Raw genomic sequence first — 22,240 nt, forward strand, 5'->3', positions numbered from 1 at the left:
ACCAACTCCCAATACCTAGAGAGAACATTTGGAAATTAACATTGTATTGCTTATCTCATCTACCTCCCACTGCTAGTGTAATTTCTTCACCTGGCTATGTTTATAAAGGATTTTTTATAGCCTATTCTTAAAGAGACTAAACCCAATTTTTTTTTATTTAATGGGCTGGCTCCTAAGCTTTACATTCCTGCTTTTCAAACAACGGTAGCAAGAGAAGGAAGAAAAAGTGATAATATATAGGAGTCAATTAGAAAGTTGCTTAAAATTGCATGATCTATCTGAATCATGAAAGAAAAAACGTGGGTTAAGTAATCCTTTAAGTATAGAAGCTTTCAGTATAACAGGGAGAAAAAATGGATGCAGGCACTCAGGTAAAGTTAAACATACCTTTTATTGAGTTATTAAAACACAAGAGGTTCCCAAACACCCTAGGCATCTCATCCAAGCTATTCCAAAAGGGCAGTTTATCCGCCTTAGGAGAAATACCAAATCGGATGACACTTATGACCAACAAGCAAAAGATTTGGAAAATAGGTTAGTCAATAGAGGGTATAGCAGAAGTTCCCTATCCAAGTGCCGTGAACAAATTAAGAGATCTGATGTAAATTTAGTAAAGAGAATGCCAACAGCACATAATGAGAACAGTGCCCATGAGTCAATAGTATTCACCACTGAGTTCACTTCACAATATGATCAAATTGTTAAAATATTGAAAAAACACCTACATCTTTTATCTGGTGATGAGATACTCAGACCTCTGATTAAAAATTGTAGGTTTGTGCCAAAAAAGCCAAGAACATTGGCTCAGACGCTGTCTCCTAGCATGATTAACCAGCACTCTTGTTCTCAAGCCCCTTCTTGGTTAAGACACACAGGAAATTACAGATGTGGCAGTCGAAATTGTAATACCTGTGTGTTGATACTAAGAGGCAACACTTTCATGTCCAGTACCACTAATCAAACTTTTGACATACAATTCTATGCCAACTGTGGGACTCAGTGGGTGGTTTATTTGCTCACCTGCAATATTTGCAAAAGCCAATACATTGGACAAACCTCTAGGGAGCTCAGAAAGCGAATAGGGGAGCATCTTAGAGATACTAAGAATTATGTTAAGGAGTCAGCTGTGGCCAGCCACTTCAACAGCATACATTTTTCCAACAAAGCTGATCTCTCAGTTTAAGTGATTGACCTAGCCAGAATTCCTATAAGAGGCGGAAACCAAACTAAGGTTTTAGATAAAAAGGAATTATTCTGGATTCTAAAATTAAGTACAAGATCACCACTTGACATGAATAAAGAGTTCGACATCAGCTACTTTATTGATAATTAAATGGACTGACATATATACATATATGTTCTCTTGCCATCCTGGCTGCACTATTTTTATCCAAACTTACTGTCTAACATATTTAGCAGCGGCTGACCTCCTGTCAATTCACAACACATAATGTTTAGCATGATGTTTTGCACTGGTTACAAATAGGTTTTATTATCAAAATTAAGTAGTCATTGTTAACGGCAATGCTAATTACTAAAAGAAAAAACAGTTGTACAGTAAAAAAAGTGCTTTACTAATTCCTTCTTTTTTGTATTACTATCACCAAATTTCTGCAGTGGTCACTCTCTTGATATTTTTAGGAACAGCAATAGTGTTATTTTCTGCTGATAATTTCATTAAGGGTAGTTTGTTAATTTATTATTCATTTTTTTAACATCCACTTTTGAACATTCATATGTTAGCTTATACCTCTCACCATTTCTCTGTTTTTAAATGTATTGTTTTTATTTACAGAATTTTCCTCTTGCTGTTGCTCTGTTTGGGGCTGCAAGGGTTAATTTACTTATCATTAAGGGTATAAATGTCCTGTGTGTATCCCTATACTCTAGTCTATGAATAAGCGCCACTAGGGGGCATGAAACGCGTTAGACTGTCTCTACTATGCCTGCCCTCTGTTTGGGAACCTCTCATGTTTTAATAGCTCAATAAAAGGTATGTTTTACTCTAACTTTACCTGAGTGCCTGCATCCATTTTTTCTCCCTGTTGTACTTTTGCGGCCTGATCAGCCGGCTAGCTACGGCACTCCAAGTGGTTCTATATAGCAGCTTTTTGTTTTCAATTTTGTCTGCCTACACGGACGGATGGCCTGACCGTGTTCCGGATACCCCCTTCTCTGTGCAAACTTTCAGTAAAGGTTGGGATACAACATGCAAAAACAGCTATTTCAAAAACTGAAATAAAGGTAAATTTGTTATTTGTAAACAATTTTATTTACTCAAGCAGGTAAAATGGATCATTGAGCACAAATTAAATGGGATAAACATTTAGAGTAAACTGTCCCTTTAATAGGTTTCCAGATCTGCTCACGTAATTATAATAGGAACAAAAACTACAGCTCATGTACACTGATGTGTAATAGATGATTTGGCAGACATGATATAACTAGAAAAAGATACGAGCACACCTGAAAACAGTAGTGGGCAACAAGCGGAAATATGGTCCCATGTAATCTTTGAATGATTACCTGTAATCCACATCTAGTATTCTTGGGCTTGAAGTTGCCTTCAGCCAATTAAGAGCCCTTATTGGAGTTATACATAGGATAAGGCTTTTTGGAGGGAAATGGAAAATGCCTTTGGGACATATGAAGAACGAAGCTGGACTTTTCTAAATACAGAATGTGACATCTATGCCACTACAGGACCTCAAGGATTGTGGATGACAAATACATACTTTGGAGGGAAAGTAGTTTGATTATCACTGGCTTAAAGGGACATGAAACTATATTTTAAGTGATGGTATCAGTACCTAGGTAGGCTCAAAAGCTGTGAGCTAGCTGCTGATTGGTTGCTGCGCAAATACTTAAGAGTACTGGTATCCTTTGTTGAAAAGTATACCTAGATAAGCAATGCACTACTTTGAGCTATTTTCTGATTGGTGGATATACATATGTGCCTCTTAATAAAAGAATGATAGTGAGTGTGCCCAACGCTAAAGATACTAAAAAGGATTTATAAATATCTGATAATCAGTGATATATAATATCTAACACAGTATAAATGTCACAATGGAAAATGACAGTTAAAATGGGACGTCCCCCAATATACGAAAAAAAAGGAATATGTAAAATACTTAAATAATCTAAAATATCGTAACGTACAGAAGTGTATTCCAGTTAATAATAATCAAAAGATATATGTATATACAGATGGCCAAGGTAAAATATCAAGTTAAAATAACAGCGGTTAAAGTGCAGAGTGGTCCGTATTGTAATGGGACATAAATCACTGCCGTTTTGTGCAACAGGCAAAACACAAGTCTGTTCTAAGTGATATTAATGCGGGTACTAGATCCTTAGTCAATCAAAACAGTCCAAAGTAAGGCAATAAGTCAATCCCAAAGTCATACAGGACTTACAGCTTCTCGCTGATTACCTCCATGTATGTGATTTTCTTGGTGTGCAGGTTGAACATGCGTTTAGCTGTTCCTTCTCCACCGCTCCCAAAACAAAGTTTTTATGCTTTCCCTGCTATATTACTGCTAGCAGCCTCATTTATAACTGGAACGTACAATAACTTTCATACCTGCGTGCATTTATGCACTAAGAGCAGATGTTTATTTTCCTAAATAACCCGTGTGAGGACCTTACTGCAATAAGAAAAGATCAAAACATCTATAACGCTAAAAAGCATTCATCACAGAGGAAGGAGACAGGGCATTCTAAGCCAATCATCACAAGAGGCCTTTCACCTCCAACCACTCTCAGTGAAAGCCGGCATTCCACCACGTTCACTCTGCCCACCAAGAAAATCACATACATGGAGGTAACCTGCAAAAAACTTTAAATCATGTATGATTGCTTGCCTTTGGCTTGACTTATTGCCTTGGACTGTTTCGATTGACTTTTGTCCGCTAAGGATCTAATAACGCATTAATATTACCTAGAACAAACTTGTGTTTTGCCTATTGGCTGTTGAACAAAACGGCAGTGATTTATGTTCCATTACAATACGGACCACTCTGCACTTTAACCGCTGTTATTTTAACTTGATATTTTATCTTGGCCATCTGTATATACATATATCTTTTGGCTACTATTAACTGGAATACACTTCTGTACGTTAGGATATTTTAGATTATTTAAGTATTTTACATAAGTTTTTTTCGTATATTGGGAGACGTCCCATTTTAACTGTTTCCATTGTGACATTTATACTGTGTTAGATATTATATATCACTGACAATCAGATATTAATAAATCCTTTTTAGTATCTTTAGCCTTGGGCGCACTAACTATCATTCTTTTATTAATATTATTATTTCCCTAATAGAGAAGGAGTTAGGGTATGTGTACTGTTTGATACTCCAAGCTAAGCACATTTTCTCTATATATCATATGTGCCTCTTGTCAGCGGCTTACTGATGTGTTCAGCTCGCTACCAGTCAGGGGCGGACTGAGACCAATCAGGGCCCCAGGCAAAAATTAGGAAAGGATCCCCACTGTCTCACACTGACCCAAATGTATTAAAATGTATGCAAATGAACATGGTAGCTTCTCTGCCTTGCCCTCATTAGGCCCCCCAACCTCCAGGACCCCTAACGTCAAGGGGCAGACCCCACACTCCATGGCCCTCACAACGACAGACCCCCCTGACAGGGCCCCCTCACAGAGGGATATGGCTGCACCTCACTGACAAGGCCCACAATAGGCCAAAACGTACGTCTGGGGTTTTGCTGTTTCTCTCGTTCAGAGAGGGATTGCCTGGTATTTCTGTGCTGGACTGTACTGTGAAGTCAGGATCAGACTGATATGATACAGGAAAGTTCTTCTCTGTGAAAGGCACATATTGAGCAAAAAGAGGCTGCTTCTAGGGTGGTAACTAGCCATAGAACAAGCTATTATGCTATTGTTCGTTCCCAGGTTGAGCTCTTCTCTCTTTTTATTTATGCAAATTATGACACTTAGGGAAGTCTCCCTAAGTGTGATGCGGGAATCCAGACGTGGACCCGTTGCTCAGTGTGCCTAGAGGGATATGGCTGCACCTCACTGACGAGGCCCACAATAGGCCAAAACGTACGTCTGGGGTTTTGCTGTTTCTCTCGTTCAGAGAGGGATTGTCTGGTATTTCGGGGCTGGACTGTACTGTGAAGTCAGGATCAGACTGATATGATACAGGAAAGTTCTTCTCTGTGAAAGGCACATATTGAGCAAAAAGAGGCTGCTTCTAGGGTGGTAACTAGCCATAGAACAAGCTATTATACTATTGTTCGTTCCCAGGTTGAGCGCTTCTCTCTTTTTATTTAGGGCCCCCTCACATCCAGGCACAAGGCCCCCACTCTGGGGCCAGGGCCCCACTAAACCCACACTTAACTGTTTAGTTACTGATAGAGCAACTGTCAGCCCCACCTTAAGCAGCACACCAGGAGTTATTGAGGTGCCATTTTTGGGCCGTCCGTGATGCTGGGCCCTCGGTCCAGGTCCTATTTGCCCAATTTAATCCAATGCTCCCAGTAGTGCACTGCTGCTCCTTCAATAAAGGATACCAAGAGAATAAAGAAAGCTTTATACATGTAAGTAAACTGGAAACTTGAATACTCTATCTGAATCATAAAATAAATTTAGGATTTTATGTCCATTTAAAGTTTTACCGGTTAACTATCACTGCTTTAGACATTGTTTCTGTATATTTATGAGGTGAATATGATAGGTTCCAGCAGAAAATTATTTAAATCCCCCATACACATTGTTCTCAGTAGTAACTAATATTAGTGTAACTACTTAAAGTAAATGTAAATTTTGATGCTAAAGTGCCCGGTTTTAAAAAATTCGATTAAAAACAGGGGCACTTTAATTCATCAAAATTTACATTTTACTTGTGTTGTGAAAAAATACTTACCTTTTAATCTTGACAGCTGCTCCAGCTTCCTCCGCCCGTCGCAAAGCCTCTTCCTGAGTCTAAAATGAGGAATCCGGCTTCTTTCAATAACGGCTTCGAATCAGACAATGATTCCCCCGGGGGGGAAGCCATGATTGGAGGATGACCGATCCATCATTTCTGACGTCAGAAATGGCTTTCGACGACCGGGGGAAGCTGCGGCGGCTGTCAAGTTTAAAAAGTAAGTATTTTTTCACAACGAGTGAAATGTAAATTTTGATGACCTAAAGTGTCCCTGTTTTGAATCGAATTTTTGAAAACCAGGCACTTTAGCATCAAAATTTACATTTACTTTAATTATATCTAAAAATAGCAGAATAATTTTTCACCTTATACAGAGACAGAATATTGCAAACGATAGGCCCAAAGTATATACTGGGGCTGCAGGGGTCAGGTAGCTCTATAGTTTGGGCTAGTTGAGACCACAGAAAACAGCTTTTTAAAAAGGTACATAGAGAGAACAAGTTATGCCTACAGTGTTTTAATGGGAAATTGCTCTCATATGGGTCCCAACATGCTCTTTTGGGAATTTCAATCTGCCAAACTATATTTTTTGAGGCTGCTGATTATGGTTGAGTTTAGAATGTAATAGACAAAGATTTGGGGGTGTCACTTCATTTATGAGTAAGCACCACTAGAGGAAGCGAAATGCGTTAGTTTACTTTTTGGCTGCCTGGCCATGCTGGCCTTTCACTTTTTGTATATTTATTTGTTCACAATAAATATTTCCTTTTTTGTATGCATATGTTTAATGTGTATCATCTTGTGTTCTTTTGGACTTCATTTTTTGACCCTGGAAGCAAAATATGCGGACCCGGCCTGAGCCCAATTATGCTGACTATGATACATGTCCCTATAGCTCCCATTATACAAGCTAGAAACTACTGTGAAGCTTCATGTCAAATGCACGCTTAGCTGCTGTGCAAGTGGGGCCCCGAGACCAGGCACATGGCCCCTGTAGCTTATAAAAATGAGACCCTTTAAGAGTCTGCAAAATGTACTACTTATGACAGTGAGAATGAAACTTTCATGATTCAGAGAGAGTATACAATTTAAAAAAACTATCTACTTCACTTCTATAAACATTCATGCCTTGTTCTATTGGTATTGTTTGTAGAACAGCAGCAATGCACTACTGGGAGCTAGTTGAACACAACTGGTGAGCGAATGCCAAGAGGCATATATGTGCAGCCACCAATTACAAGCTAACTCCTAGAAGTGCATAACTGCTATTAACCTTAAAGGGACATGAAACACAAAAATGTATCTTTCATGATTCAGATAGAGAATACAATTTCAAACAACTTTCCAATCTACTTATATTATTTAATTTGCTTCCTTCTCTTGTTATCCTTTGCTGAAAGGTTTATGTAGGCAAGTTCAGGAGCAGCAGAGAACCTTGTTTCTAGCCGTTGATTGGTGGCTGCATATATATACCAATTGTGATTGGCTCACCCATGTGTTCAGTTAGAAACCATTAGTGCATTGCTGCTCCTTCAACAAATGATACCAAGAGAATAAAACAGATTAGATAATAGAAGTAAATTAGAAAGTTGTTTAAAATTGCATTCTCTATCTGAATCATGAAAGAAAATGTTTGGGTTTCATGTCCCTTTAACTAGGTATACTCTTAAAAAAAAAAAAAAAAAAAAAAAACAGTGACTGAAACAAATTTGATTATAGAATCAAAATTGGTAAAAATTGCACGCTTACTTTACTGTCCCTTTAAACCAACATTACCACCATCGTAATCTTTTACAAAGGTTATCATATATGTTTAAAAAATAATTGTTAGAGATTGGTGCAGTCTGGCTGCGATCATGAAGGAAACAAAAAAGCCAACAGGTACACATCTGCTTGAGTGACAGTCAAGCGTGTGAACTGAACCAGGGGCATGCAACAGGATCTGATACCATTACCAAGATAAAATTCACCATGAAGGCTTTTTAATGTGCACAGCTTTTTAAAATGATTAGCCTAGAGCCACAGAGACCTGCCTTTATTTACATGAGTATCTGTTTTGTAAACACATGCTTCATCATATGAGATATATATATATATATATATATATATATATATATATATATATATATATATATATATATATAAATAAAACACATGATAATTAACAACCCATAAGTGCATTTACTGGTATATGGTGAGGGCACTATCTGTACCAAGCAAATAAATTCTCTCCTAGGCTTAACACTTGCTCTCATCCTTGCAGAGGAGGGACTTCACTGACTGAACTGAATGAGAATCTTTTCTACCCCCTACTTTTAGTAACACCCAGACAGGGGGATGTAACTTCCGTGTGAGTCATTTCCACTAAACAAAAAAATACAAGCTGTTCTTATATGTGATGATGGTGATGATGATGAAAGCCACTAGCATCAAGGAAACCCCAAAAACGTGCTACAGACCCTACTATTGAGTCTTCAAATTGCCAGTAATCCATTAACACTTTAGTGGTCATAGTGAGTTGACACCGGAGACTTTATAATGCAACACAACAGATCAATTCCATAAAGGGTTAAACTTAAAGACATGAAAAGTCATATTTGGCAATATATCATTCATTCACGTGGCACCTGCATGGGTACTTTTTATGGATTATTACATGACAGAAAATATGCTCACCAAATAGTTGTAAACCGAGAATATCAGACCCATTGCTACATTTTAAGTTGCAAAAAGTATGACATCTTCAAGATAACAAAAAAAGGCTGAAGCAAACTATTAAACTCAAAAGGAAGAAATTCAGCAAATCTGGATTCCTTTTTTGAGGTGTATTGGAACAAATGCGTAGTGGTGAAGTACAAGAGTGAGTCTTTTGTCTGCTGCTACTACTTGCGGTAACCCCTTGGGTGCCAGAGAGAGCTCCAACGTAATGAAATCAACTCTGTCAGCCGAGGGTGTTAATACAATCAGCGCAATTATAAAGCCGTCTAGCACATGAATGCTCACGATAGTATCACTCATGTAACGTAGTGATCACCCAAACATAACATACCGTAGAGAGCAGAGGTCTCATCTGTTCCCCGGCACGATCTGCTTCCATGGCCCTGATGAGTGCCCCTTTTAGAGTGATGAGTTGCGATAAGATGGTATAGTACAACACAGCCCAGGAACACGTGTATGTACCCTAGATCTCCAGCACTAGTTTCATTGATTGCACCATAGGAGCTGATGAAAGCTTAATATTTTCATACACCCCCGGTGTACTTTTCGATCCCTTATCCCTCTCTTTTCTCATAGACCAGCATTCAGCTCTAGACCCCGCCTCTATCTCTCCAACAGTCTTTCTCCTATCTGTTCACATAAGGCGGATTTACTTAAACGTCTTACCAGAACTCCAGCTTTGGCTAAACACAGAGTAAAGTAATGACTGATAATCTATTTCTAGACACCTAGGCAATAAAAACTGACTTAGGAGATATCAATTTAATATAGCATTTTTATTTGCATGCATATAATAATTAACTAAAGCTATACTCCACCTTAAGAGGACGAAGGCGGAGTCTTGCGTAAAAGAGGCGGGGCGGGGTTTAGAATGTTTGTAATGAGACACTACGTGAGCCGAGAGATTTAGAAATATTTTGCTACTAAACAAAATTCTCTGCTAAGCGCAGCAACTGCATCTAATAACCTAATGATATTATGTTTATGTCCCCAGCAGATCAGCTCTCAGCAGATGCATTTGTCTTTCTCCCATATTCAGCTACATTAAGCCCCTGCCATTCACACTCAGTCTGACTGCTCTTTGTTAGTGTAAGGTGGATTAGCGCTGTTACCACGCAGTTAAAGGGATATGGAAAATAAATCAGTCCTGCTACAGGTTAAGTTTTAGGTCAAACAAGGAACTGACAATTTAAATATAAGTGCAGTATTAAACTTAGCATAGCTGAACCAATTTTGCAGTTTATATCACTTCAATTTGTGTACATTTGAAAATTGTTATGCATCTTAAAAATATATATATTAATTTCTGTGCATAAATTAAGCACAAATGAATTTTAACGATTATTTCCGTAGATGTTAGACAGATCTCAGTGATGTCATTGTAACATGGACAAGTGCAAAAAGAATGTTACAAAGTCTCTATTTATTGCTGGAGACCAAACATTCTACTGCTGAACCGAACATTGCAGGTTCTAGTTCCAAGACAGTTGGTACTTATTAGTGCATTTTTGATCTTTAATTGCTCTGTAAGAACAAAAAAGTATGCAGTGAATATCCTTTGCATAGAGAGTTTGCTTGTGGTGAGTGATTCAACCAATGTGAAGCTGTACTAAACACAATTTTCTTCTCATGCTCCAGTGGATGAATTATGCATGCACAGTTCATCTTCCTGTCTATTGCACTTAAAGGGACATGAAACCCAAAAATGTTTTTCATGATTCAGACAGAGAATATACTTTTAAACCACTTTCTAATTTACATCTATCATCTAATTTGTTTGATTCTCTTGGTATTATTTGTTGAAGGAGAAGTAATGCACTACTAGTTTATAACTGAAGACATTGGTGAGCCAATGAGAATCGGGCTATATATATATACTTATCAAAAACAGAGACCACACTCATAGGTCTTAAGAAGTCACCTCAGTGATATTTAATATAACGTTTCAGGGTTTCCCCCTTTGTCAAACATTAAAAACAAATGTGCACATACCTCTATAAATACCCCTACCCCGATCATCCACATCCAGCTCTGCCTGCATTGACTTCCGGTAGCGTCTCCATAGAGCAAATGCGCATGCGCGGCGAGTCACTACGGAAGCCCTTACAGGCCAACTGTCAAGAAAGAATATACATAAGACCGTAACTAAGCAACGGTCATAAACAAATCATATTTACAATACCGAACAGTCTGACTTACTGGTCTCATATGTTATGAACAAACAAATTTCATCATTAAGCAGTACGTACATCTCTCCTATTCTATTGACACAATATGCATGTTACTTAGTAAATTTTGTAAATTTAATCTATATCCGTTAGCTACATTGATAGTATTAAGGACAAACCTATACTCAAGCTACTGAAGCAAATAAGTAAATTAGTAAAATAGATCAGAGCAAGTACAAACAATGATCTATCTTATGTGCCAGCTATCTTATTATTGTCACAATATACCATTCATTTCAAAATATCAGAATCTGCTACATTGTATTTGTGGCAGATTTTACGTGGGAAAAACAACCAACGATCTACGCAAGAGAATGGCAAACGACAGGGCAGCCATATGTGCTGCAATTAACAATGGAGATTCAGAACAACCGGTCACCAGACACTTCGCCCAGCATAAGCATACAGTGAAGGACTTAAAATATGTATTCATTGACCATGTGCCCCCCTTATCAAGAGGGGGAGACCTTGGAAGACTGTTGTTACAGAAGGAGTCCAGGTGGATTCATACCCTGGACACTCTGATGCCCAAAGGATTGAACACACACTTTGATTTGCAATGTTTTTTATAAACTATTTTTACCCTCTTTTAGGTATAGAAAGATGTGCTATGCTCTATGATAGAATACAAATTGTGTATTTAGGTTAACACGTACAGGTATCATTTAATTATTGCTTGTAGCCGCTTAGCTCATTTTCTTATATATTTTGAAATTAATGGTATATTGTGACAATAATGAGATAGCTGGCACATAAGAGAGATCATTGTTTGTGCTTGCTCTGATCTATTTTACTTATTTGCTTCAGTAACTTGAGTATAGGTTTGTCCTTAATACTATCAATGTAGCTAACAGATATAGATTAAATTTACAAAATTTACTATGTAACATGCATATTGTGTCAATAGAATAGGAGAGATGTACGTACTGCTTAATGATGAAATTTGTTTGTTCATAACATATGAGACCAGTAAGTCAGACTGTTTGGTATTGTAAATATGATTTGTTTATGACCGTTGCTTAGTTACGGTCTTACGTATATTCTTTCTTGACAGTTGGCCTGTAAGGGCTTCCGTAGTGACGCGCCGCGCATGCGCATTTGCTCTATGGAGACGCTACTGGAAGTCTATGCAGGCAGAGCTGGATGTGGATGATCGGGGTAGGGGTATTTATAGAGGTATGTGCACATTTGTTTTTAATGTTTGACAAAGGGGGAAACCCCGAAACGTTATATTAAATATCACTGAGGTGACTTCTTAAGACCTATGAGTGCGGTCTCTGTTTTTGCTAAGTGTGTATTGTTGGATATGCACCGCACCTGGGCAGCAAAAAAAAACTTTAAATACGTGAGTGCTTGGTTACTGCTTCTTTGGATATATATATATATATATGCAGCCACCAATCAGCAGCTAGAATCTAGGTTATTTGCAGCTTCCAAGCTTGCCTAAATAAACCTTTCAGCAAAGGATAACAAGAGAAGGAAGAAAATTAAATAATAGGAGTAAATTGGAAAACAAAAAAAAATAATTATATTCTCTATCTGAATCATGAAAGAAAAAATTTGGGTTTTATGTCCCTTTAATAGATTAGGGACCTCTCTGTATGTCACAATAAAAAAATTAATTTTTTCAGAAAGGTCGGGGATGTCAGCATTATAACACGTAGTATTTTACTATTAAAATATAGGTCTTATACAAACCGGTTTCTCCCCAAAAAATTTGAACGTTTAGTTTTTTCCTAGATAACATGATGCAGTCAGTTTTATACTTGAGTATGCTTTATAGTTGTCAGTTTTTTTCTCTTTGAAATATATATATATATATATATATATATATCAGGGGCAGAGTGAGTAAGAGTATTAAGCATGCGCGGCATCTGGCTTCCATGCACATACGCAGTGCTTGCGGAGGCCTTAACAAAGGAGAAGCTTAGGTCGCTGGCACAGCGGTGAAAGATGAGCAGGTGGCATTGGGGGCCCGGGGGGTGCTTCAGATTTCGATGCCTACAGGCACCTGGGCTGTAAATCTGGCCCCGAATATCCAGTTAGTTCAGTGTGCTATATACATTGATCACAATCTATGCAATACAGAAGGAAGTCATTGCATGTCTTCCATCTGATCATTTATGTAAAGGACAATTAAAGTTTTCTTGTTTATCTAAAAGAGAGTATGTTTAAATACATGCATGTTTAAATAGATGTTTATGTTCTTAAAGGGATATAAAATGCATTTTAAATGTCCAGCAGATAAAAGCATTCTTGTTCATGCAGAAATGCTTTTCTTAAAATGCTTACAGGAAAATGTATTAACTGGCATGCAGACATATTTTCAAGCAGAGAACCCGTTTACCCCTAACCTCTAGTTGTGTGGCAGCATCGCTTGGCGAAATTTAGGATTACAGGTTCGCTCATGCAAAATGCCCAATAAGCTGCAAATTGGGCTTGATACATTTTCCTTTAAATAAAGTAGGTATTGCAAAATGTTCTGGGACTATAGATTTATGGAATAGTTTACATTGGAATATCCCTTTAATGAACCTAAATATGACCTGTAGGCATTTGTATTCTCAGGTACTAATTTACAAATCTGATAATAATTTCTGCATTTTATTTCAATTTAATTTACTGTTTTCTAAATAGTAAATAGTCTGTCCTTTCCCCTCTTTGGCGGATTGACATGTTGAGAGTTACTGTATATAGTAAAGATCATGTTTGTGCATGTTGACATTCCATGCAGTCATATACAAGGCTTATTATAGCACTGAGATAATTGGATATTACACATAGTCAAAAAATGAAAATACAACATTGGGGTAAAAAAAATATTTAATATGCATATGAAAGCTGTTACTAAGCGCAATAGGTAATGTCTTCATGGAAAATAAAAGTTAAAGGTACCCAAAATACAAGCATTTCTTGTAATCCATAAGAATTTTTTATTTTTTTTAAATATGTTTTCATATTTTGCCTAAAATGTTTAAAAAGTTTAAATTTAAACAACTGTTAGCTCATATTAGTATTATTATTTTATTATTATACTTTATTTATGAAGCGCCAACATATTTCACAGCGCTGTCCATGGATACAGTTCATTTAAATAAAACAATAATATAAAGCGTGTAAGAGACAGGACAAAATTTACAAACACATACAGGAGGGATTGAGGGCCCTATTCCCTTGGGAACTTACATTCTAGAAGGGTAGGAGGTTGAGAAACAGGAGGTGAGGACTGCAAGAGTGAGAAAGATGTTAATGCAGAGTTAGATGAGGGAAATGTTACGTAAGTGAAATTAATTTATTATTGAGTTGGGTGGTAGGCTTCTCTGAACAGAAAAGTCTTCAGGGAGCATTTAAAGGAAGAAAGATTTGGGCAAAGCCTGACAGCACGAGGGAGAGTGTTCCAGAGGGTAGGTGCTGCACGACAGAAGTCCTGCAGTCTAGCATGAGAGGAGGTGATAGTCACAGATGCAAGGAGCAGGTCATTGATGGTAATATGACCCTTTTTTATTAGTTTTGCATTTCCTATTAATGTTTATTGGCAAGTAGGTGCTTTTTGTTAATATGCATTTACAGGAAGTACCTATCAGTTAACAATCATTAGGAACAGGAATTGCCTATCAGCTAATGGGGATTAGTGGGAACTATAAAACTTATGCAGCTGTTTTTTGTGTGTGTTATTTAAACCTTTAACCTCTGAGCCATTCCCAGCCTGTGCGGAGCTGTTTTTGAGTATTTAGATGCTGTTTACATTTACACTTTTTAGCACATCCAATAGATGCAAAAATAACCATTATTTTATGTATCTAGCATAACATGCTAGAACTGTACAACAATGTCTGAAAAAACATAATTTATGTAAGAACTTACCTGATAAATTAATTTCTTTCATATTGGCAAGAGTCCATGAGCTAGTGACGTATGGGATATACATTCCTACCAGGAGGGGCAAAGTTTCCCAAACCTCAAAATGCCTATAAATACACCCCCCCCCCCCACCACACCCACAATTCAGTTTAACGAATAGCCAAGAAGTGGGGTGATAAGAAAGGAGCGAAAGCATCAACAAGGAATTGGAATAACCACCACAAAAAGGGTGGGCCTCATGGACTCTTGCCAATATGAAATAAATGAATTTATCAGGTAAATTCTTACATAAATTATGTTTTCTTTCATGTAATTGGCAAGAGTCCATGAGCTAGTGACGTATGGGATAGCAAATACCCAATATGTGCAACTCCACGCAAGAGTCACTAGAGAGGGAGGAATAAAAATAAAGACAGCCAATTCCAATGAAAAAAATAATCCACAACTCAAATCAAAAAGTTTTAATCTTTATAATGAAAAAAAACCTGAAAATGATAAGCAGAAGAATCAAACTGAAACAGCTGCCTGAAGAACTTTTCTACCAAAAACTGCTTCTGAAGAAGAGAAAACATCAAAATGGTAGAATTTAGTAAAAGTATGCAAAGAAGACCAAGTTGCTGCTTTGCAAATCTGATCAACAGAAGCTTCATTCTTAAAAGCAAGTAGAAACTGACCTAGTAGAATGAGCCGTAATCCTCTGAGGCGGGGATTTACCCGACTCCAAATAAGCATGATGAATCAAAAGCTTTGACCAAGATGCCAAAGAAATGGCAGAAGCCTTCTGACCTTTCCTAGAACCAGAAAAGATAACAAATAGACTAGAAGTCTTTCTGAAATCTTTAGTAGCTTCAACATAATATTTCAAAGCTCTAACCACGTCCAAAGAATGTAAAGATCTTTCCAAAGAATTCTTAGGATTAGTACACAACGAAGGGACAACAATTTGTCTACTAATGTTGTTGGAATTCACAACTTTAGGTAAAAATGTAAAAGAAGTCAGCAAAACCGCCTTATCCTGATGAAAAATCAGAAAAGGAGACTCACAAGAAAGAGCAGATAATTCAGAAACTCTTCTAGCAGAAGAGATGGCCAAAAGAAACAATACTTTCCAAAAAAGTAATTTAATGTCCAGAGAATGCATAGGCTCAAACGGAGGTGCCTGTAAAGCCCTCAATACCAAATTAAGACTCCAAGGAGGAGAAATTGGCTTAATGACAGGCTTGATACGAACCAAAGCCTGTACAAAACAATGAATGTCAGGAAGATTAGCAATTTTCCTGTGAAACAGAACAGAAAGAGCAGAGATTTGTCCTTTCAAGGACTTGCAGACAAACCCTTATCCAAACCATCCTGAAGAAACTGTAAAATTCTAGGAATTCTAAAAGAATGGCAAGAAAATTTATGAGAAGAATACCATGAAATGTAAGTCTTCCAAACTCAGTAATAAATCTTTCTAGACACAGATTTGCGAGCCTGCAGCATAGTATTAATCACTGAGTCAGAGAAACCTCTATGACTAAGCACTAAACGTTCAATCTCCATACCTTCAAATTTAATGATTTGAGATCCTGATGGAAAAATGGACCTTGAGATAGAAGGTCTGGCCTTAACGGAAGTGCCCAAGGTTGGCAACTGGACATCCGAATAAGATCCGCATACCAAAACCTGTGTGGCCATGCTGAAGCCACCAGCAGTACAAATGAACGCTCCATTATGATTTTGGAAATCACTCTTGGAAGAAGAACTAGAGGCGGAAAGATATAAGCAGGTTGATAATTCCAAGGAAGTGACAACGCATCCACTGCTTCTGCCTGAGGATCCCTGGACCTGGACAGATACCTGGGAAGTTTCCTGTTTAGATGAGAAGCCATCAGATCTATTTCTGGAAGCCCCCACATCTGAACAATCTGAAGAAACACATCTGGGTGAAGAGACCATTCTCCCGGATGTAAAGTCTGGCAACTGAGATAATCCGCTTCCCAATTGTCTATACCTGGGATTTGGACCGCAGAGATTAGACAGGATCTGGATTCTGCCCATGCAAGTATCCGAGATACTTCTTTCATAGCTTGAGGACTGTGAGTCCCACCTTGATGATTGACATACGCCACGGATGTGACATTGTCTGTCTGAAAAAAAAAACGTTCTCTCTTCAGAAGAGGCCAAAGAGGCTCTGAAAATCGCACGGAGTTCCAAAATATTGATTTGTAATCTCGCCTCTTGAGATTTCCAACCCCCTGCGCTGTCAGAGATCCCCAGACAGCTCCCCAACCTGAAAGACTTGCATCTGTTGAAATCACAGTCCAGGTTGGACGAACAAAAGAGGCCCCCTGGACCAAACGGTGGTGATCTAACCACCAAGTCAGAGATAGTCGAATATTGGGATTTAAGGATATTAATTGTGATATCTTTGTATAATCCCTGCACCATTGGTTCAGCATACAAAGCTGAAGAGGTCTCATGTGAAAACGAGCAAAGGGGATCACGTCCGATGCTGCAGTCATGAGACCTAAACCCTCCATGCACATAGCTACTGAAGGGAATGACTGAGACTGAAGATTTCGACAAGCTGAAACCAATTTCAGACGTCTTTTGTCTGTTAGAGACAAAGTCATGGCTACTGAATCTATTTGGAATCCTAAAAAGGTTACCCTTGTCTGAGGAATCAAGGAACGTTTTGGTAAATTGATCCTCCAACCATGTCTTTGAAGAAACAACACTAGTTGATTCGTGTGAGATTCTGCAGAATGTAAAGACTGAGCAAGTACCAAGATATCGTCCAAATAAGGAAACACTGCAATCCCCCCTCTCTGATTACAGAGAGTAGGGCACCGAGAACCTTTGAAAAAATCCTTGGAGCTGTTGCTAGGCCAAAAGGAAGAGCAACAAATTGGTAATGCTTGTCTAGAAAAGAGAATCTCAGGAACTGATAATGATCTGGATGAATCGGAATATGAAGATAAGCATCCTGTAAGTCTATTGTGGACATATAATGCCCTTGCTGAACAAAAGGCAGAATAGTCCTCATAGTCACCATTTTGAATGTTGGTATTCTTACATAACGATTCAAAATTTTTAGATCCAGAACTGGTCTGAAAGAATTCTCTTTCTTTGGAACAATGAACAGATTTGAATAAAACCCCAGGCCCCGTTCCAGACATGGAACTGGCACAATTACCCTGGATAACTCCAGGTCTGAAACACACTTCAGGAAAGCCTGAGCCTTTACTGGGTTCACTGGAATGCGTGAGAGAAAGAAACTTCTCAGAGGCGGTCTTACCTTGAAACCTATTCTGTACCCTTGAGAAACAATGTTCTGAATCCAATGATTTTGGATTGAATTGATCCAAACATCCTTGAAAAATCGAAGTCTGCCCCCTACCAGCTGCGCTGGAATGAGGGCCGCACCTTCATGCGGACTTGGGGGCTGGTTTTGATTTTCTAAAAGGCTTGGATTTATTCCAGACTGGAGAAGGCTTCCAATTGGAAACTGTTCCTTTAGGGGAAGGGTCAGGTTTCTGTTCCTTATTCTGACGAAAGGAACGAAAACGGTTAGCAGCCCTAAATTTACCCTTAGATTTTTTTATCCTGAGGCAAAAAGGCTCCCTCCCCCATCCCCCCCAGTGACAGTTGAAATTATAGAATCCAACTGAGAACCAAATAACTTATTACCTTGGAAAGATAGAGATAGCAACGTTGACTTAGAAGTCATATCCGCATTCCAAGATTTAAGCCATAAAGCTCTTCTAGCTAAAATAGCTAAAGACATATACCTGACATCAATTCTAATGATATCAAAAATGGCATCACAAATGAAATTATTAGCATGTTGAATTAGCTTAACAATGCTATACACATTAGGATCTGGTACTTGTTGCGCTAAAGTTTCCAACCAAAAAGTTGAAGCTGCAGCAACATCAGCCAAAGAAATAGCAGGCCTAAGAAGATGACCTGAACATAAATAAGCCTTCCTTAGATAAGATTCAAGCTTCCTATCTAAAAGATCTTTAAAAGAAGTACTATCTGCCGTAGGAATGGTAGTACGCTTAGCAAGAGTAGAGATAGCTCCATCAACTTTGGGGACCTTTTCCCAAAACTCCAATCTATCTGTCGGCAAAGGGTACAGTCTCTTAAACCTTGAAGAAGGAGTAAATGAAGTACCCAGACTATTCCATTCCCTAGAAATTACTTCCGAAATAGCATCAGGAACTGGAAAAACCTCTGGAATAACTACATGAGGTTTAAAAACCGAATTTAAACGTTTACTGGTTTTAATATCAAGAGGACTAGTCTCCTCCATATCTAATGCAATCAACACCTCTTTTAATAAAGAAGGAATATACTCAATTTTAAATAAATATGAAGATGTGTCAGTGTCAATATCTGAGGTAGAATCTTCTGAACCAGATAGATCCTCATCAGAGATAGATAAATTAGAATGCTGTCGGTCATTTAAAAATTCATCAAATTTATGATCAGTTTTAAAAGACCTTTTACGTTTATTAGAAGGTGGAATAACAGACAGGGCCTTCTGAATAGAATTAGAAACAAATTCTCTCACATTAACAGGAATATCCTGAACATTAGATGTTGAAGGAACAACAACTGGTAATGGACTACTACTAATGGAAATATAGTCTGCTTTAGAAAGTTTATCAGGACAACTAACACAAACTACAGACTAACAAATGCACTTAGCTTTGGTAGAACCGACATCAGGCAGCAGCATTCCAGAAGTAGATTCTGATACAGGGTCAGATTGAGACATCTTGCAATATGTAAAAGAAAAAACAACATATAAAGCACAATTATCAATTTCCTTATATGACAGTTTCAGGAATGGGAAAAAATGCAAACAGATTAAGCCTCTGGAAACCAGAAGCAAAAATACATGAAGACTTAAATAATGTCAAAGTCTGGCGCCAAGTATGACGCCCACAACTGACAAAAAGAATTTTTGGCGCCAAAAACGTCTGCAACAAACACGAACGTCATAGATGACGCAACTACGTGAAAATTCTCGGCGCCAACTATAAACGCCGGAAATGACAAAAATACGTCAACAAACGTAATTCTCACACCAAAAAAGTCTTGCGCCAAGAATGACGCAATAAATTATAGCATTTTGCGCATCTGCGAGCCTAACAGCCCGCAATTTAGAAAAAAGTCAATTTGAAAAATTTCATGTAAGAAAATGTTTTTTTGGGGTTTTTTTTTTATATGTGCATTTCCCAAAATGAAACTGACAGTCTGTAAAATGGAAATATACTGATAAACCTGAATCATGGCAAATATAAGTACAAACATTATATTTAGAACTTTACATTTAAAGTGCCAAACTATAGCTAAGAGTGTCTTAATAAAGGAAAACATACTTACCAAAAGACACTCATCTACATAAAGTATATAGCCAAACCAGTACTGAAACGAAAATCAGCAGAGGTAATGGTATATGAGTATATCGTCAATCTGAAAAAGGAGGTAGGAGAAGAATCTCTACGACCGATAACAGAGAACCTATGAAATAGATCCCCGTTAGGATGACCATTGCATTCAATAGGTAATACTCCCTTCACATCCCTCTGACATTCACTGCACTCTGAGAGGAACCGGGCTTCAGCATGCTGAGAAGCGCATATCAACGTAGAAATCTAGCACAAACTTACTTCACCACCTCCATAGGAGGCAACGTTTGTAAAACTGATTTGTGGGTGTGGTGAGGGGTGTATTTATAGGCATTTTGAGGTTTGGGAAACTTTGCCCCTCCTGGTAGGAATGTATATCCCATACGTCACTAGCTCATGGACTCTTGCCAATTACATGAAAGAAATGTATATTTTCATTAGAACGCTAATAAAATTAAAAGGTTGTAAACATGTGCGTGTGTTGTTTTATTATTCTAAATGCTATATCCAAGAGAAGGGGTTATCCTCATATAAATAAGAACCTTTGGGTATAGTCATACATTTTATGTGCTCATAGGGGCTCCCTATCTTGACATGTTGAGAGTTACTGTATATAGTAAAGATCATGTTAGTGCTTGCTATTGAAACCTAAATAGGGGCTTTATTTTAAAGACAGGCATCTGGGCTTTTAAACAAGGGGTCTTGGGGGGGTCTCTATGCGTTAAGGGAGCTGAGATTGAGGGGGTTGAATACTTACCCCTCCATCCAGCTGCAGCCCTGCACTTCTGGGACTGATGCATCATTACCTATGGGAGATATTTGGCCACCTCGTAGATACAGATACCAGCTATGGGCTAAATTACGAGTAGAGCAGTAGTTTGCACTCACGTTCAAAACTGCTATAAGTAATGTTTTGCTCTTGGAGATTCACACTCTTATTACGAGTTGAAAGTAAAAAGTTTGCTCTCTCGTGTTCATAACGTCACGGTAAAAAAATTGATTTTGAAAAGTTGCAAATGCAAAAGACTTCTATGGAGCTGAACAAGTTAAAAAAATATCTAGACCCACAAGTCACATAAACACGATCACGGTTATTTAATAGCATAACATAAGAAGATAATATTGCATCTTTCATAATCTAATGTTCTGTGCATAGCAGGATATGTTGTATTTGTTCTTAAAGATATATTTAAATGGATATTTGATGGATATTTGCACAAATATATATTTATACGTACATATATATATATATATATATATATATATATATATATATATATATACATATATATACAAAACACGGAAGGGAACTGCACTCTCATACTGGACCGGGTACACATCCTATGACCCTGCAACATGCTCAGCCCTGGGTGCCACTGGCACTGACAGGAAGCTGTGCTGTTCCCAGAGTCACAGGCAGTTAACCCCAGTCAGGTCTGGGTTCAAGAACCATAGGGAAAATTACAAAACAAATTAATACAACACACAGAGAAAACCCAGCACTCACTTACAAGCTCTCAGCTAAGATTTAAAAGCAAAAATAGAAAGGTTAGTTACCACATCTGGCCAAATGGGACAAGCCCAGGTACCTCGTCAAGGTCCTTTCCAATACCTGGGACCCTAAAACAGCAATACAAATCAAGCTTTCAAATCCAAACAAACTGGGAACAAGGGAAGGGTGCACAGGAATATGTAATCACCCTAGACATATACAAAACACGGAAGGGAACTGCACTCTCATACTGGACCGGGTACACATCCCATGACCCTGCAACATGCTCAGCCTTAGGTGCCACTGGCACTCACAGGAAGCTGTGCTGTTCCCAGAGTCACAAGAAGTTAACCCCAGTCAGGTCTGGGTGCTAGAACCATAGGGAAAATTACAAAACAAATTAATACAACACATAGAGAAAACCCAGCACTCACTTACAAGCTCTCAGCTAAGATTTAAAAGCAAAAATGGAAAGGTTAGTTACCGCATCTGGCCAAATGGGACAAGCCCAGGTACCTCGTCAAGGTCCTTTCCAATACCTGGGACCCTAAAACAGCCATACAATGCAAGCTTTCAAATCCAAAAAAACTGGGAACAAGGGAAGGGTGCACAGGAATATGTACTCACCCTAGAC

The 22,240-nt window shown here is 38.1% G+C and overlaps 1 protein-coding gene across 5 annotated transcripts in view; it reads right to left on the reverse strand.

Annotated features, from left to right (window-relative positions):
* The window catches only part of SLC4A7 (solute carrier family 4 member 7), a 558,274-nt gene extending 548,929 nt beyond the window's left edge, over nt 1-9,345 (reverse strand). For 3 of the 5 annotated variants that reach the window (XM_053714242.1, XM_053714243.1, XM_053714239.1), the window contains exon 1: nt 8,952-9,344. In XM_053714242.1, the coding sequence (XP_053570217.1) occupies nt 8,952-8,999 (48 nt within the window). In that variant the 5' untranslated portion in view covers nt 9,000-9,344. Of the gene's footprint in view, nt 1-8,951 lie in introns of all 5 variants that reach the window. The other 2 variants (XM_053714241.1, XM_053714244.1) reach the window with 2 other exon arrangements.
* Nucleotides 9,346-22,240: the final 12,895 nt, after the last annotated feature.

The sequence above is a fragment of the Bombina bombina genome, chromosome 5 (assembly GCF_027579735.1).
Source record: "Bombina bombina isolate aBomBom1 chromosome 5, aBomBom1.pri, whole genome shotgun sequence".
In the NCBI taxonomy this organism is placed as follows: Eukaryota; Metazoa; Chordata; class Amphibia; order Anura; family Bombinatoridae; genus Bombina; species Bombina bombina.